The 18,355-nt window shown below is 39.5% G+C and overlaps 1 protein-coding gene across 1 annotated transcript; it reads right to left on the reverse strand.

Moving 5' to 3' along the window:
- Nucleotides 1-1,279: 1,279 nt before the first annotated feature.
- On the reverse strand, nt 1,280-4,911 carry LOC139447266 (methyltransferase-like protein 27). Its single transcript, XM_071228542.1, has 5 exons — nt 4,762-4,911; nt 4,427-4,555; nt 3,831-3,966; nt 2,631-2,756; nt 1,280-1,467 (listed from the first exon to the last, which is right to left on the reverse strand). The coding sequence occupies exons 1-5, from the start codon at nt 4,903-4,905 to the stop codon at nt 1,280-1,282; spliced, it is 723 nt and encodes a 240-aa protein (XP_071084643.1). The 5' UTR covers nt 4,906-4,911.
- Nucleotides 4,912-18,355: the final 13,444 nt, after the last annotated feature.

Below are 18,355 nucleotides of genomic sequence, written 5' to 3' on the forward strand. Positions count from 1 at the left end.
AAACAAAACCCCATGCAGAAAAAAGTGCATTTCTTTGTGTCGACGCTAAAAGTTAACATGTTACATAAACCCGTAAGTGTACTCAAACCGGGTTCATAATGAAATGGAAAATATTGCTTCACTTATTATCCCCCGCGAACTTTGTTGGGCGGGGAATATAGAAACGGGCTCCGTCAGCCCGTCACGTTTCGTTTCCGGAGCATAACTCAGAAACCGTTCAAAAATATTTCATCAAACTTTGCAGGTCTGTCAGGTACATGCTGAAGTGGTGCTATTGCTATTTAGAAATTTTAGAAATTTTTATTTCTTTTCGTTTCCATGGCAACAAGATGGACTTATGTTCTGTGAGGGTAGGGTTCGTTTCCGGAGCATAACTCATAAAGCGTTCAATATTTTTTTCATGAAACTTTGCCGGTGTGTCAGGTACATAATGGACTGGTGCCTCTTGCTATTTTGAAATTTCAGAAATTTTAATTTTTTACGTTTCCATGGCAACAAGATGGACTTAAGTTCCCAAACTCTTCTTTTTTCACAATTTCCATGACAAGTTCCACCTCGGTTTAAAAAGGTTAGGGTTTGTTTAGATTTAATTATGTCATACATTCTGCAACAGGGGCGGGGGATATAGCCACGTTAGTGGCAAACTCTTGTCTTAATTTTTGTTTGTTTGTTTGTTGTTTAAGGCATCGAGCTGGAATAATCGAGTCTGGACCTGAGCATTGATCCACGCATTTGGGATACGATGACATGCATCATCAACCAAGTCACCGAGCCTGACCACCCGATCCCGTTAGTCGCCTCTTACGGGAAGCATGGGTTGCTGAAGACACTTATCATAATGAAGTAAGCATAACATAGTGTCTCATGACATCTGGTAGTCTATTGATTAGGACTTTGGTTACACCGAAGACCCGTAGTTCGATTCCACCTAATGGGTACACTGTGTGAAGCCAATTTCTTGTGTTCCCCCACTTGGGAATTTGTAAAAGGGCATAAAACCCTCCTCATTCATTTACTACATCTGTGTACAAACATTTAAAAATAACATATAATGCATAATAAGTTTTGTTTTATTGCCTTGAAGGGTTTGTGACAGTTTTCCAGCAATCAGAAAATGTAGAGCATTTATCGTACCAATTTTCTCATCGTTGAGAATTTCAAACTTTTATTAATTATCAACATAAATACCGTGTCGTTATGAACAAGCAGTCAGTGTTTAGATTTCTAGAGAGTTCATTAAACGACGTGTGTTTCGATATTCCAGTTAAACGTTTGTACATTAAAGGACTTGGTGAACAGCAACACCTCCGTCATCACCGAACAGATATCCTTTGAAGTGTCTGAGCTGGACCTGCTTCCACTTCCCTTCAGACTCCAGCGCCTTTACGTTCCTTCTATATATGGCCGCTACGGCATCGCCATCTTCCGGGAAGATCTTGTAAAAGGACGTATTGATGATGTACCCACCTGAAACAATATTCCGGAGATAAAAAAACGTATTGTGCGCTTGGTCTTCCTATATAAACCTTGGACTGGTTGTTGAATGCTGATCGTCCCATGTTTCACATACTTTCCGTATTCGTTTGTGTTTCAGTACCCACGACCATATGAGTGACTGGATATGGAGTATAGACGTATGCGTGTACTCGGGGGTTATGTGGTCATCACGAACCTTGCCCATGAATAACAATTTCATCAGTAATGAAATACATTTATGCATGTATTGCGGAACATCATTACCACAAGATTTTGGACGAACATCTCTTAACCATTATGTGACGGGGCACTGAGAGAACCAATGGCAATTCGAACTAGCCAATTGTGGTATATGAACGTTAATTATTTTTTGCACGTTGTCAACCTGGTCTCGATCCCAACAGAAGATCCATATGATGCCTCCTACACCATTTCTAACATTAACCCCCAAATCCTTTCGAATCCATAAATTTATCAGTGCAGCAAGGCGTTCAAATTATAGGTTTTCAGCAATGATTTTGATCTCCAATGAAACTTTACGTGTTCATATATGTTTGTGACAACCAAACATCTGCCATTGCAAAATGTGTGAAAGAATCGGGCTAGACCTATTTCCGTATCTGTGGATCGTTACATGTCATTACTAAATATCCTTAACATGGAGACACCGAAACTGTTGACATGTTACACCTAGTTACACCTAGTCCTTCCTTTTTCTTATCCATCCATTACCATCACTTGAACCTCTTTCTGTAATCATCGGTAAAATAAATAATAGTACATCTTCTGTAAGGGTAGAATGACCGTATGATAAAACCTTTCGATATTAGATCATGATCATGTGCATTTTTGCGCTTCTTAATGCTGACTGGTCAATTACCGTCAAATGACGTCACAGTGCTTCTTTGTTAAGAAAAATGCAATACGCCGTCATCCATTGTTCATGACGTCATAAATTTATTACATTACGTCATCTGAACAATGGACTGCCACCAGTGACGTTTCCCTGTAGGTTTGACATTTCATACATGTTTTTCTTCTTGTCTTGCTTGACAACGGTATGAGGATTTATACCGAAACGTCGCTATTACAGTATGATAAAGACGTTATCATCCATAAATTGTGTCAACTTTGTCATCTGCCAACTTCTAAACAATGTGTATTAAACAAATTATACTTTCCTGGTTTGACGATTCGGATGAGCTCCTCGAAGGCGTTTTGGGGCATTTTTTTCATAACCATGAAGCTTAACCCAGAAATGGTCACAGCATCGTAGGTATCTAAAACAAATCTGGATATAATCAGGACAACACATTTTATTGTACAATCGATCACTCAGAAAATATTTATGCATTTATTCTGATGTTCAACTGAAGTAAAAATGAAATTTATTAGCGTCTTGGAGGTTTTCACGATCAATATAATTAATGCTGTAGATGTGAGGTGAAATGGGGATTAACGTCGCATTCAAGATTTCTGCACTGTGTGTGCATGTGTCTGCTAGTCTGGACTAATGCCGATTTATAGTGCTAGCCCACTGGGATACCATACCATCGTTTCACCCCTTTAATGCCGAGTGCCATCTTTAAAATCATTTTGGTGTGACGCGACCATGGATCGAACCCCCGACCTTCCGTTCTCCAGGCAGAGGCACTACCGTTAGACCACGGAGGCAAAATCCGGGGTAGAACAGGTCTTCAGCAACCGAAGCGTGCCGTAAAAGGCGACGATGCTTGTCGTAAGAGGCGACTAACGGGTTCGGTTGATGTCAGTCCATGCAGGAAGCCAAAGCACTGTAAGTCCTCATGGTCCCTTGTATGGTGATCTCCGTTTAGTTACTGAGGATCTTTTGCCCATTTTTATATTGTGTTGAAAAACTTAAACTTTCTGCTTTTAAATATTCTTAACTAGTTTTAACTCGAATCTGTGATATTCTGTTTATTGTACTGTCCACCGTCGTCAGCTTTTTATTTAGTCGAAATATATGTGTTATTAATGTATAACTTCTCGTCACGATATGGCTGAAATACTGCCGACGTGACGTTAAATATTAACTCACTCACGATGTCTACAACTAGATTGTCTGGTCCAGAGAAGATTATTTAAAGAATGTTGTAGATATTGATTGTGGTAGTCCAGAGTAGACAAATTTCACAATCCTAATTTGTTTAAATCAAGACACGGTTTGATAATACACAAATGGGTTTGAAGGGTAAATGTTTACGTTACATTCGGAACAAATATATGTGAGGCAAATGGTAACAAGAATAATAACAAGTAAACTGCGACATACCTGACATGAGATGATGTGCAGATTGAAACGAGCATCTTGTCAGATGGTATGTACTACTTACCACCTTCAATATCCAAGGCATTCCCGCCCAACATAACGTTAAAGTAACGACCATAAAGGTCCTTCTTCTTGGCCCGTTCAACCATTTCTGATGACGGTTCCAAGGCATCTATTCTGCGAAATCCGTGAGAGTGTAGCTGTAAATCAAGGACGAGTGCGTTTTACTGACATATCTATACATTTCTGTGTCGTACACTACTGTTCATAAGTAACGCCCCTCGATTGCGATCGGGACTCGGAGGAAGCCCTCGATGCAATTGTGACCCTATCCTGATTCGAACATTAAAACATAAAATCTCTATAGGATCGAGGGTTATACCACGTATTCTTCAACTCAATTGAAAGTAAATCCAAACCTACGCCCTTACAGGTGATACCTTTGACCGTATCACGTGAAAACGCAGAACTGGTCTTCAAACTAATTAAATAGCCGGTAACAAACTCCCAAAACGTAGTAATCGCACAGTCCAAAATAAAATGAGTTTTTCTTGTTATTCAACTTTGATGATGTTTTAGTCATTGTTACAGATTTAACATCGCATTCAAATGACATCGACATGTCAAACTTAATACATCACTCAACTGTTTTCCACTGACCTTTTCTGCACATTGACCAGTTCCAGCAGCAACGTCAAGAATATAAACATCCTCTCTGTTGTTAGGATAGAATTCAGCAGCTGACTGGGCAGTCTGAACGGGTCCTGTGAAGTTCACCCCTCCCAAAACCTTTATCAAACGGAAACAAGAAACATGGTGCGAAAAAAGGATCTACCACGTGCTCCATTTTGAGCTTTCCTTCCACCTAACGCTGACTCGCCGTGCAGTTATAATCACTGAGAGTTATTATATATTACAATGACCATATTGTATGTCGAAAATTCGCATTCTAAATACATGTGTAAAGAACAGTTGTCTTTACAAAACTACTTTACCTTTTCGTATTGATGGCTGTTTTTGGAAAATCTGTCAATGATGTCCTCTGTTCCAGTCCCATCATCTCCAATCAAATAATGAAAGACCTTCTCGACTTCGTCCCTCTCCTCCAAAGGTATGTCTGCTGAGAACTTTTCATCCATTGTTCTTGCCGGGTCTAGGATAACGATGTAAATGTTTATATACACATTTGTCATATTTGAAATAGTAGTTAATGGTTTGTGTTTCGTCGGTTGTTAAAAATGTTTCCCAGGTGTTACTTAAAATCATGTCTATTGCCAATAAAAAAATTAAAAATCAATTTTCCGAGTCATGTGAAGGAGAGTTTGTTATCCATACTTGACAACTGGTATAGTACATTGTATATTGAGCCGAGTTTCATGTGTGCCCGTATGTGCGCTTGTTTGTATTGTTGGGGGGAAACAAAGTGAGCATACGTCATAATGTTCGTTTCAAATGTTTGCTTGTTTTTTAACGCCGCACTCAGCAATATTCAAGCTATATGACGTCAGTCTGTAAATAATCGAGTCTGGACCAGACAATCTAGTGATTGACATCATGAGCATCTATCAACACAATTGGGATGCAATGACATCCATCAACCAAGTAAGCGAGCCTGACCACCCGATCCCGTTAGTCGACAAGCATCGTCGCCTTTTACGGAAAGCATGGGTTGCTGACGACCTATTCTACCCTGGATAAACAACGTCCTACCTCCCTGGAAACTACAAACAACGTCCTCCCTCCCTCCTCACTTTTAAGAAACAAAACGCATGCACCCTACATGTTTGTATTAATTCACTGCATACATGATATTGTTTAACTACGAAATTGAGAACATGGAACTATTGATGAAAACAGATGTATCACACTTTTCATGAATAATATTTCCACGGTCAGTTGACATGAATATGAAAATGAACATAATTAACAGCATATGTGACATTTCTTTTCACTGCAAGTCTCACAATTGTAATTCCCATGAGCTTTGAGTCGAAGGTATTTGATTGTCCCCAGTACTCCAGGCTTGTCGTAAGGCCCGGCTAGTTCGGATGGAGTGGTAGGAATGTGTGATTTGGCTGATTGTGTCTAACAGCGTGGGTCGTTCCTAACATGTCTACCACGGTACATTGATCAAGTCTTGAGACCACACGCCATACCTCATTTGGCACGTCGCCACAACCACGAGTTTCAGCATGATAACGCCCGTGCCCACACTGCGAGAGCAACAAGAGACTTCCTCCAGCAGATTGGCAGCAGTGGCCTGCCCTCAGTCCCGATTTAAATCCCATTGAGCACCCGCGGGACGAGATTCAAAGACGGCTGAATGACGTCCGACCAAGGACGACAACTGCAGCTGAACTTCCTCACAGTGTGGGCTCAAGTGCCTATGGCCTTCATCAACCACCTCATCCATTCCATGTATCGACGTTGCATGGCAGTCATCAATACACATGGCGGACACACGAGATACTGACTTGTGATGCCATTTTCTCAGAGACTAGTGTTGTGTTTCACTTTACAAACATTTGACACTTTAATTTCAACCTTCATGATCAGTTCAATCAAGTTTCATCTTTTTGATATATCTCAAAGTACGTTTACGGTGTTTGGACAAACTAGGTTTCTCATATATCTATCCATAGTGACGTTTCTTTTGTGGTTCAGTATATAAACGATTATGTGGCTGTCCAATAGACTGTGTGCTTGATTCAATAAGCTCTTGTACTGTTGTGAGGCCATGGGTTGGCTAAGCACATGGTGCCTCTGCTAACTCTCGATGTCTTAATACATTCATTCGTTCGATGTTCAAACAACGTACGTCGAAAGACATTTGACAGTATAGCACATTTTAATATTACTACTTCAAATATTCGTCCTTTAGCTCAAACCGAAATTTACATTGACTAACAAACTGAACCTATTGCATGTGCATTTAACCTCGAGACAATCTCATTAAAATCAGATCTAAGTTCTCGCTGAGGACATCCCTTTCCGGATCACGTCAGAACGACCTTTCGCGAACTTTGACCGACCACGGAAACGACTAACAAGAAGTCAACGCCAGCCAATAGCAGCTTTCTGAAGCTTTACGGCACTCGTTTCAACCTGGCGACTACCATTTTAGACTACGCTTGAAAAATATGTTGACACAGTTCTCGATTAAAATTTTGAAAACTGAACAAACGAACATTCCGGAATGTTTAATATATGGTTGCGATTGTATGGCAGTGCTTCCTACGTACTGTGCAACGCCTCCTCCGTTCAAATGTTTATCCCACGGAAGCGAGAGACAGACAATAATTTTGACGGAATCAGTCGTACGGGCCGTAACTGTCGTTCGGAGTACCCCGTGTTAAAGTTTTAGAGGTATCATGATAAGAAAATACATTCCGACTGTCACTTTCATGATCTGGTAAGCGACGCTTTGATTGGTCTGATGAAAGGTCGTTCTGACGTGACCCGTAATGGATGTCCTCAGATGTTTGTTTAGCAATAGAGAGAACTAAGATTTGATTGAATGATCAATGATTGAATGAGATTGAGAATCTATATGGTGTGAAGTCTGTCTAAAATCCAAGTTTCACCACTTCGACTTAAGCATTCAATATTACAAACGACTCATGTATCAGTTTTAAAATTCTTTATCGCGCTGCGCTGTGCCGACACGCATGGTTGAAAACGATCTGTTTTCATGCTTATCTGTCTGCAAAGTCATTTTTAGAGCTATAGAGTTAATAACAATCAGACCCAAACAGATCCGGGTTAGAATAGTTCTTCAGCAACCTATACTTGCCGCAACAGGTGACTAATGGGACCGGGTGGTCAGGCTCGCTGATTTGGTTGATACATGTCATCGTATCCCATTTGCGTAGATCGATGCTTATGATATCAGTCACTGGATTGTCTAGGTCTAGAAATAAAGAAGACCAGTGACACCGCCTCGTCTGCGCGCGCGCGCACGCACACACACACACACACACACACACACACACACACACACACACACTCTTGTTGGGTCTTTTTTTACCTCGAGGAGAGATACATATGGTACATCACTGGGAAAAGCATGTATATTTTAATAATTACATAAATTTTGGTTTTGAACGCAAACTATCGCCTAGGAAACCTAGTGATGCGATAAACTAATTTTAGACGTCATTGCATTGTTTACACAGGAAAACATAATCACCTCTGTGACGTGAATGTTATCAAGTGTACGTTCGTCTGGAACCTTATTACGGAAATAAACAATTATGCTATGCATTTCTCTGTCACCCGTTAATTAAATGTCAAACATATATGATTAATAGAAAGCGGAGTATTCGCATCATACATAAACTGTTGTTTAATTGTTAACTAAAGACCTAGTGTTAAACTTGTCTGCAGATGTGACGTTGTTGAAAATCACATTACAAATAGAGGATGTTCCTAAAGCTGATTGGACGAACAGTTCCTACACATACCTTATACCCGTGAAGATCCGGGATAGAAAAGGTCTTCAGCAACCCATGCATGCCGTAAGAGACGACTATGCTTGTAGTAAAAGGCGACTAGCGGGATCGGGTGGTCAGGCTCGCTTACTTGGTTGATGTATGTCATCGATCCCAATTGCGTGGGACCCGTGAAGGTTCCAGGGTAGAATAGGTCTTCAGCAACCCATGCTTGCCGTAAAAGGTGACTATGCTTGTCGTAAAAGGCGACTAACGGGATCGGGTGGTCAGGCTCGCTGATGCAATTGCGTGGATCAATGCTCGTGATATTAATCACTGGATTGTCTGGTCCAGACTCGATTATTTACAGACCGCCGTTATAAAGCTTGAATATTGCTGAGTGCGGCGTTAAACAAACAAACAAACAAACAAACAAACAAACAAACATCTTCACGTGCAATGTATAACATGTCAAATTCCGAGCTTAAAACGTCTAGGTTAACCCAGATATTAGGACATACAAAACTGAAATGTGAAATCAATAAATAACCACACACGATCAATAAATAATTTCCGAATTATATTGAAACACTCAGGATTAGGCTAACAATCATAAAAAGCAATGCCATCGGTCAAACTATGTTGCACGCAGCAATACCTAACAGGCCCTATTACATTAGTCAGTACACTTACGAATGTCCAGTATTTGTCTTGATCACGAATGAGGCCCGTGCTCCGTTCGAATCAAGGAACGGTGTTGGAAGCAGGCAGAAACGTCGGTGTTTTCAGATAGGTATCCCGTCCGCAAGTAGATGAGTAGAAGTCGTATAAAGCCTCGAATCTCTATGTCTACCAGGCCTCTAGAATCTGTTTACAAAGATGGGTAAGGCCTGCGTATTATGGTTGTCGCATTACACTTTCAAGGCTTGAGATTTTATTAGCTCTTCATAATTGCTGCCACTAACAATCATCAGACATGAACGTACACTATATTCAGCCGCATAACAAATGCCCTTACTGAAAATGTGGAAGAGTATTGGAATAAGCCCATTCCTTCCCATCCCGGTGGCATATAAAGTCGAACAACTCTGTCATTCTTACAGTTTCACGATTCTTTTAGGGTGTATCATTTATCTCGGCAATGGTCTAAGAGGTACAACTCCGTCATTCTTCCAGGATCACGCGACTTAGCGTCACCTCATGACCAAATGCGTTTACCTCATTGGCTGATGCAGCTTTGTCAGCATGGTCTTATGAATACAGATATACTCACCCAAATTCCTCATGTTTTTAGGTTAGTATTACAATATATGGTCGAAATAAGGCATCATTATGAGTAATAATATTCATCAGATTACCTAGCTTTGAAAAACTATATTTGTTGACACTGGTAAATGTTTAGATTGAGGTGAATTGATAATTTCATGTTGGCACTACCCGATCGGTACGCCAGGATTGTCCAGACTACTTGGTGGCAAAGGTCGTTCATAGTACATGTACTTGTTTTAGCACTCCATATAGGCATATGTGAGGAAATTCGTTACCTGACCTGTATATATAAGGCAATATCATCTGGACAGTATTTTGTCCAAACACCGCTGTTCGTGGGTTACTGAGGTCGTGTGACCTGACATCATTTCACGCACATGCTTTGGGCGTAATACAAGTGAGTGAGTGAGTATGGTTTTACGCCGCTTTTAGCAATATTCCAGCAATGTCACGGCGGGGGACACCAGAAATGGGCTTCACACGTTGTACCCATGTCGGAAATCGAACCCGGGTCTTCGGCGTGACGAGAGAACGCTTTAACCACTAGGCTACCCGACCGCCCCGCGTAATACAAGTAGATGTTGAAGATACAGATTTAAATCTTTAGCTACCTCCCTGCTTCTTGTGCAAATATTGTTAATTATCCCCTTCTATTTAATTAGGGACATCAAATTAACTTCCATAAGCCATTGGTCACGATATGGCTGAAATATTGCCGATGTGACGTTAAATATTAACTCACTCACTCACCCATAAGCCATTGTAATTCAATGCCCCAGGGATAACTCTGATTGTCCTGTTTTACATAGTGATTTGAAGGACGCTTCAATTGTGCTGTGATGTCCTCTCAATGTAATATTCTTCACTCGTGAAGGGATAAAGCATCTGGAGGATCTATTTTTGTGAGGCAGGGTGTCATTTACAGCCCTGTTCCTCTTGATGCAAATCTTCAAGCTGTTGCTGTTCGTTTAACTTTGCATATAGGGTTTACTCTGTGCTCATTGTACATTCGTCCGTCCACTACACTTCTACAATCTGATCTTCAAAATCTATATGATCAGCTCACTAAACCATGGATAATCATGGGTGATCTGAATGGACACAATAGTCTACGGGGAAATGTGAACACTAACACTAAAGGGAAGCTACTTGAGAAATTCATTTCTGACAATAATTTATGTATTTACAATAATGATTCAACCACCTATTTACATCTTGCCACTGGAACGTATTCAGCACTTGGTTTATCACTCACAGATTCAAACCTATTTAACGACTTCTGTGGAAGCGATTACTTTCCAACCATTCTTAAAGCCATCGACCCCACTGCTGATCCATCTACATCTCGATGGAATTTTATAAAGGTAGATTGTTCTTTGTTTGAAGTATTACGTACTGTACAATTAACCCTTGTACAATTCAAAGATATTGAAGATCTGATTAAATTGTTTTCAGATCAGCTCAATGAAATAGCTGATCAAACAATTCCTAAGTCCTCTGCAAATCCAAATACTCGTAGACCATTGTATTCTGATGACTGCAAATAGACACATAAATGTAGGAAGAAAGCGGGGAAATATTTCTGCCGACATCCTAAAGTTCATAATTTAGATCATGTAAAAATTACAAATGTAAAAGCATTGCGTGCTTTTAAGAAAAAGGTAGCGTAAATCTATGAGGAACTATGTCTCCAAAATAAGTTCCCACACTCCTATGTCGAAGGTATGGAACATAATACAAAAACTCAAAGACAAAGGATAGAAGTCTTCTGTTCACCATCATAAGGAAGGTGATCAGATATTAACTGATGTATTCAGACATTGCCATTGATCCGGGGTAGAATAGGTCTTCAGCAACCTATGCTTGCCGTAAAAGGCGATTATGCTTGTCGTAAACGACGACTGACGGGATCGGGTGGTCAGGCTCGCTGACTTGGTTGAAGCATGTCATCGACCCCAATTGCGTGGATCGATGCTCTGACTCTGAATATTGCTGAGTGCGGCGTAAAACAACAAACCAACCAACTAAACCAACAAGGCAGTATTTTGTCGCATTGGCACAGTCGTTACACCCGTGACTATTTTCTAAACGGTGAGGATCCTCCGATTTGTGTCCCTTGTGATGAGAGAATCACAGTCAAGCATGTTTTGCTTGACTGAGGAATTTTTCTCTCATTAGGGATAATTCCTATCATTCAACGTCATTTTGCCCATGTCGGGAATCGAACCCGGGTCTTCGGCGTGATGAGCGAACGCTTTAACCACTAGGCTACCCGACCACCACGAAAAACGTCTCAAATTACATTGTGTAATATTGAAACACATATAATATCTCCATGTCAGAGTGATGATATCTGACTGGTTCACGCGATCTTCACAGACTACAATGTATCCCCTACGGCTAAGTACATCCTTCATACCCACTTCTAAGCACACAGACGCACCCAAGTCAATGAAAGTCACGTAACATAGTACACGTTACCCTAAACTCAATCCAACAGCTGTTTTCTCTCAATTTTGAATTTGTATTAATTCTTTTACAACGTCATATCAAAACATGTTGGTGAGATAGATTCTTTGTTTCAGTATCACTCGGAGTACATTTGGTTATAAGCGTCCCTCGTTAGGTTTGATACCACTCACCCCCGGCTCGTGGCATGTACCCCGCTTGATACTCCTAAAGATTATATCATACTTACAACATATAACTCACATATTTCTCATTTAAAGTCCCATTATCTACGAATATATCTACGTTCTTGGACATTATTTTCCCAGAGAATAAGAGGATTTTGTCTTCAGGAATGTTTCTAACATCATGTTCTACATGCTTTTGTAATTTGTTCCTTATGTTGTAATCACCACGAAGCAAACTAATATCAACTACAAAGAGTATATTCCGATCAGAAAGTAATTAATTTGCTGATACTTTACAAACACAAATTGATCAATTTAGCATTTATCCAATATTATTCCATAAATCCGTTTGAGCACAGAACACCTTGGTATTCGTTTAACATATCTTGGGGGGCACGGATGCCCAGTCGTGCAAGGCGCCGCGATTCGCTGTGCAGAGTTGCGTCCCTTGGGCACGCCAGAAACCTATGATTGTGGGTTCGAATACCGGTTCGCCCCGATTATGTTTCTAAGTTTGTCAGCACCAGCTCGTGGGTTTCACCGAAGTGGTAAACGTCTGAGACCTGCATCACTTCGGGCTTTCCTCCCACATTAAGCTGACACGCCGCGATATAACTGGAATACTGTTAAAAGCCGCGTTAAACCCAACTCACTCTCTCAGTCATTCACTTAACATATCTTGTGTACTGAAACAGACCCATCGTTTAACATATCTTGTGAACTGAAACTGATAAGACAATCTGGCCAAAAGCGAACTAATATGGCCAATACGAAGTAACGCTGCTTCAACATTGATTTGAAGATGATAATTCAAACTAATTTAGAATACTGATAACAGAAGACATACTATATGAATGGTAAGTGACATATATTTTGTATTCAAGGGTTGAAGCCATCTTTTTCGAATTGGTAATTTATAAAATATTTTCAGCTTACAGTGTTTCATTCCGTTTGAAAAATTAATAATCGATGTCAAGAATGCCGAAGCCATGCACACACCTTTTTTAACAATCTTAATGGGTAACCCATATGGGTAATAATACTTAGAATGACCTTCCTACAAATGTCATCAGATTTAAATCTATCGAATTCGGGGCATATTTTTTCATTTTTAGGACGAAATGACTACAGTATATTCTTCACAGTACAATGAAGACGAAAAAGCTGAAGCACTGAACACTCTGGACCAAATTACTGACAAGAAAGTGGATCCAAGAAAAGATTCACTCGTTACAGCTAGACGATACGTTAGACACGAGTTTTCGTGCCTTTTACTTCGATAGTCATTAATATATAATTTCCATTGCATTTGAAATTCTAGCCACGTATTTCGAGATTATTCATACACTTTTTACAGCTGTTATGCCGCCTAAGCCCATTAGAATCCGTTTCAGCAGATAATCGAGACTAAATCAATCTTTGGCGTAGACGTTGTATATTTACGATGTGCTGTATTGCTATGAAATTATTAGTTTCCTAGTTAAGATAATCAATTATTTGACAGGCTATGGCCGTTTGTAACTACAACGGTCCCAAGGAAACAGCTGCAACAGTGGCACAACTGTTTCCAAGCAACAGAAACAATGTCTGTATGTTAGATGTTGCGGCTGGCACAGGCCTCTGTGCTTCTGAGGTAATTGTATTTGATATTATGATAATTTAGTAAGAACTTGTGGACACCTGAAAACACCATATCATCAACGAAACTATATCAGTCTTTACCAAACTATATAATCGTGAAATCTTATGCCTTATAATGACAGTGAGCAATATTTTGAGTCCTATGGGCCTAACAACCCAAGCCATTCGGTTGTTGTTTTTCATAAAGAGCAAATTTCTGTTACACATTTAATTCCAAGGTACTCTCTCCGCTGTTGTTTCGTTGTTGCCACTTTTATGTTTTAATGACGTGTTACATGTTGTTGTTCCACCTCCCCAGTCTTACCATATGTCTTGAAGAATGTCAGATGCGACCAAGTAGTCAGTTGTGTAAGTCTGAGGACTCAGTAAACACGTCACCTGCTCCCTTGTTGTACAACGACAGACTGAAGGCCTCTGGAGAGGGGGACATCGACAAAAGTGACGGATCAGCTGATGTTTCGGTACCATGGGAAGGAGATGAATACCACCCGCTGTTGAAATCAATTGGATAGTGACACAAGGGATAATTTCTCATAATTATTGATGAAGATAATTATACCACATGATGATTTCAACCGCCAACTGATAGCTGCTGATAATAGTGATTTTATAGTCTATATCCATGCAATATCCATGTTAATGCTAATGAAATCAATCGCAAGCACGTGTTGCCAATGGTGCAACTTCGCTGTGTAATTCCGAACCCTAGTCATGTAAGTATATAGTCAAACCACCAAGAAACATAAGAAAACGATGTATTTTCTAGGTGATCATGAATATTTTCTATCTGGTCAATGAACAGATTGTATACAGAGACTATGACATTGACGTCCTACTTGATACTATTACCAAGTCGATCTCTCTGTATTGAGACAAGATCATTTGATCCCAGGTGAGATGATACATACATATGCCCATCACCTCGCATCAGAGGAGGAAGGTGGGGATCCAAGAAGATACCCATAGACAGCAAATCTCTGTTACACATTTAATTCTCTCCACTTTTGTTTCGTTGTTTTGAAGCTGCCACTTTTATGTTTGAATGACGTGTTATATGTTGTTGTTCCACCAGACAATGAGTGTGATGAGGGTGACACTTGGTTATCTTATCAGCTACATCCTTCCAGTGTATTCCTCCTTTCCCACGTCTCCTTGGTGATCTAATCATCCCCATATCTGCAACTAACTGTTAACATGATGGAGACGACAGATGCGGATAGACTGTTTAAACCCGTCAGTTGTCCAGCGACCTCATCTTTGGATCTGAGCCGAGGAGACCCCCATTACGGCTGTTGTTGTGGCGGACCCTATGCGGAAAGAATGCGTGTTGTATGTTTGCGTAAGCAACCAAAATGATTGTGTAAAACTTTTAATTACGATTTGGTTACTGGGATGCTATCTTAATGTATAAGGAGGCATCTGCTTGCTGCCTTGACAGTAACAGCGACATTGCTTTTACAGGGCATATCCTTGGATCTTGATGGGCCATAACATGTGGAATGCTTGCCTTACCATGCTGGTCTCTTTTGGAGAATCTTATTTTTAGCGTAAGATGATCGCGGGCTAATATAAGATGAGTTCAACAAATCTTTACGTCTTGAGGTGCGTGACATGAATAATTTTATTTATTTTACTCTTGGGTGTCCCACTTCTTCTGCATTATATCTTTGATATAAGATCTTATGACAGGTTTATAATCACTTTATGGTATAATAAGTGGTGCTTTTGCAGCAGCAGCAGTAGCCATTGTACTACTAACAATTCCAACATGGCTTGGTAACCAACTAAAGACGATGTCGTATTGGCCAGTAACAAGGTTATTATGTAATTCTATGATGTCGAGTAAAATTGAATGTTGACACGAAGTATTTTTTATTGCCTGAAGACAAGAGAGTGAGTCTGAAAAAATATGAATTCTTTAAGTTTATGTTTATGTTTCCTGTCTGTTTATTAATATATTCTAAGCAAATGGCATTTGATTCAGCTGTGAAATTGGATTAGTTATCTGGTAATCGTGTTGATAAAGTTCTGGATCCAATGAAAGTGGCGCTGGCAACAGTATCACCATCCTTGGATCCATCAGTAAAAATTGATTTGTAAGTATCATATTCACTTCTTAACTGATTATATTCTTGTTAATATTGTAGTTGATTAGTGTCAGATTTTTTAAGTTTAGATAATGTAAGAACCACCTGTGGCTTTACCAACTGCCAAGGAGGAGACGAAAGCAGGCAAAAAGGAGCTATATTTTCGAGATCAATATTTGCAGCATTTATAAAAGGTTTAATTCTTATTCGAAGAGGCGGAATAAGAGATGACTTATTACTGTACAGATCCTCATAAAGAGGATTAAATACACAATTGTATGCAGGGTTAGACTGATTAGAATATAATTTTTTGTGATGTACTGTAGAGATAGTTTAAAACGGCGTTGTTTAAGTGATGGTTCATCGGACTCAAAATATAGACTGTCAATCGGAGAAGTTCTGAAAGATCCAAGGCAAAGCATCAGACCCTGGTGATGTATGGGATCGAGTAAGTTAAGGTTGCTTCTACAGGCTCCACTGTAGATGATGGAGCCATAATCGAGCTTAGAAGGGACAAGTGATCTATATAAGTGAAGGAGGGTCGTTTGATCTCCTCCCCACTTGGAATTCGAAACGACCTTAAATAAATCTAGTGCCTTCAGACATTTAGTTTTCAAATATTTAATATGTGGTAAAAACGTAAGGTGATGATAAAAATTCATTCCTAAAGATTTTGCTTCTTTTACAACTTTAATTGGAGTTCCAGCTAGATGTAAATCTGGGTCCTTATGTGGTTTATATTTTCGACAGAAATGAATGCAATTAGTTTTGGACTTAGAAAACTTAAAGCCGTTCTACTCTGCCCAAACATTGATTTTATTCAAACAAAGTTGCAATTGTCTCTCGATCGTGTACATATTTTTACCTCGACATGATACATTAAAATCATCAACAAACAAAGACCCGTCAACAGAGTCATTTAAAACCTGAGCTAAACTATTATTTTTTATGCTAAACAACGTTACCGATAATATGCTACCTTGTGGGACACCTTGATCTTGATCGTAAAAATCGGACAAGGTGGATCCCACACGAACCTGGAAATATCTATCTGTTAAAATTTGAGATACAAAGTTTGGCAAATGCCCTCTCAATCCCAAGGCATGAAGATCTTTTAAAATTCCATGTTTCCAGGTGGTGTCATACGCTTTTCTAAATCGAAAAATATTGATACCGCATGTTGTTTATTAATTAAAGCATTTTTCACAAATGTTTCCAGTCTAACCAAATGGTCAACTGTCTTTCTATTTTTTCTAAAACCACATTGAATATTTGTTAAAAGGTTGTTAGTTTCTAAATACCATATTCTACATAACATAGCCGGTTATTTACAATCCTTTCCATGGTCTTGCATACACAGCTAGTAAGCGATATTGATATCGGCCTATAATTCGAAGGATCAGAATGATCACGGCCAGGTTTTGGTATTGGAATAACAACAGCATATCGCCATGATGAAGGGAAATTTCCCGTTGTCCAGATATGATGTTTCTAAGCATTATTCTCGGGTAAATGTTTGAGTAACTGATAGTGATTATTATCAGCACCCGTGGCAGTATCATGAGCTTGGCCAAGGGCGGTATGCAGTTCATGGATGGAGAAAATTTCGTTATAATCCTCACCATTATCAGAATTAAAATTAATTTTCTTTTTTTCTTGTTGGTCTTTAAATTTTTGGACCCGAGAAGATTCCGGGGTAGAATAGGTCTTCAGCAACCCATGCTTTCCGTAAAAGGTGACTAACGGGATCGGGTGGTCAGGCTCGCTGGCTTGGTTGATGCATGTCATCGATCCCAATTGCGTGGATCAATGCTCATGATATTAATCACTGGATTGTCTGGTCAAGACTCGATTATTTACAGACGGCCGTCATATAGCTGGAATATTGCGGCGTTAAATAAAAATCCAACAAACCAGCCAACTTTAAATATTTGAAATTTTGGTGTATAATTTGATGAGGAAGAATGTTTAGCAAGAGTTTCTCCTAATCAATTTGCTATATCACTTTTATTGGTTAATAGTGTGTCACTCTCCTTAAGATGGTGAACAAAAGATTTAGATTTTTTGCCCTTTATCCTTTGTACCATATTCTAAATCTTAGATATTGGAGTACGGGAATTTATTTTAGAGACATAGCTTTGCCATGATTGGCGTTTAAATGCTCGACGAGCTTTAGCATTTGACATTTGACATTTATCTAAATTGTGGACAGTAGGGTGGCGGCGATTCTCTGCCTTTTTCCTTACTTTTCTAGCGGGTTTACATTTGGTGTTAAACCAAGGTTTACGTATATGTGGAATTATAGAAGATTTAGGTATACATTTGTCAGCAATTCCATTTAAAACGTCAGAAAAATCCTGAATAGGATCAGTAACATCAGTGAAACATTCGGGTTTTATTTTATTTAAGCACAGTGTTTGAAATAAAGACCAGTTGGCTTTTGTAAAATTCCATCTTGTAGAAGGAGGAACATCAGTCGGATTAACAGTTGATAGTATAGTTGGGAAATAGTCACTTCCACAAAGA

The sequence above is a fragment of the Haliotis cracherodii genome, unplaced genomic scaffold (assembly GCF_022045235.1).
Source record: "Haliotis cracherodii isolate W230 unplaced genomic scaffold, xgHalCrac1.p SCAF_10, whole genome shotgun sequence".
Lineage (NCBI taxonomy): Eukaryota > Metazoa > Mollusca > Gastropoda > Lepetellida > Haliotidae > Haliotis > Haliotis cracherodii.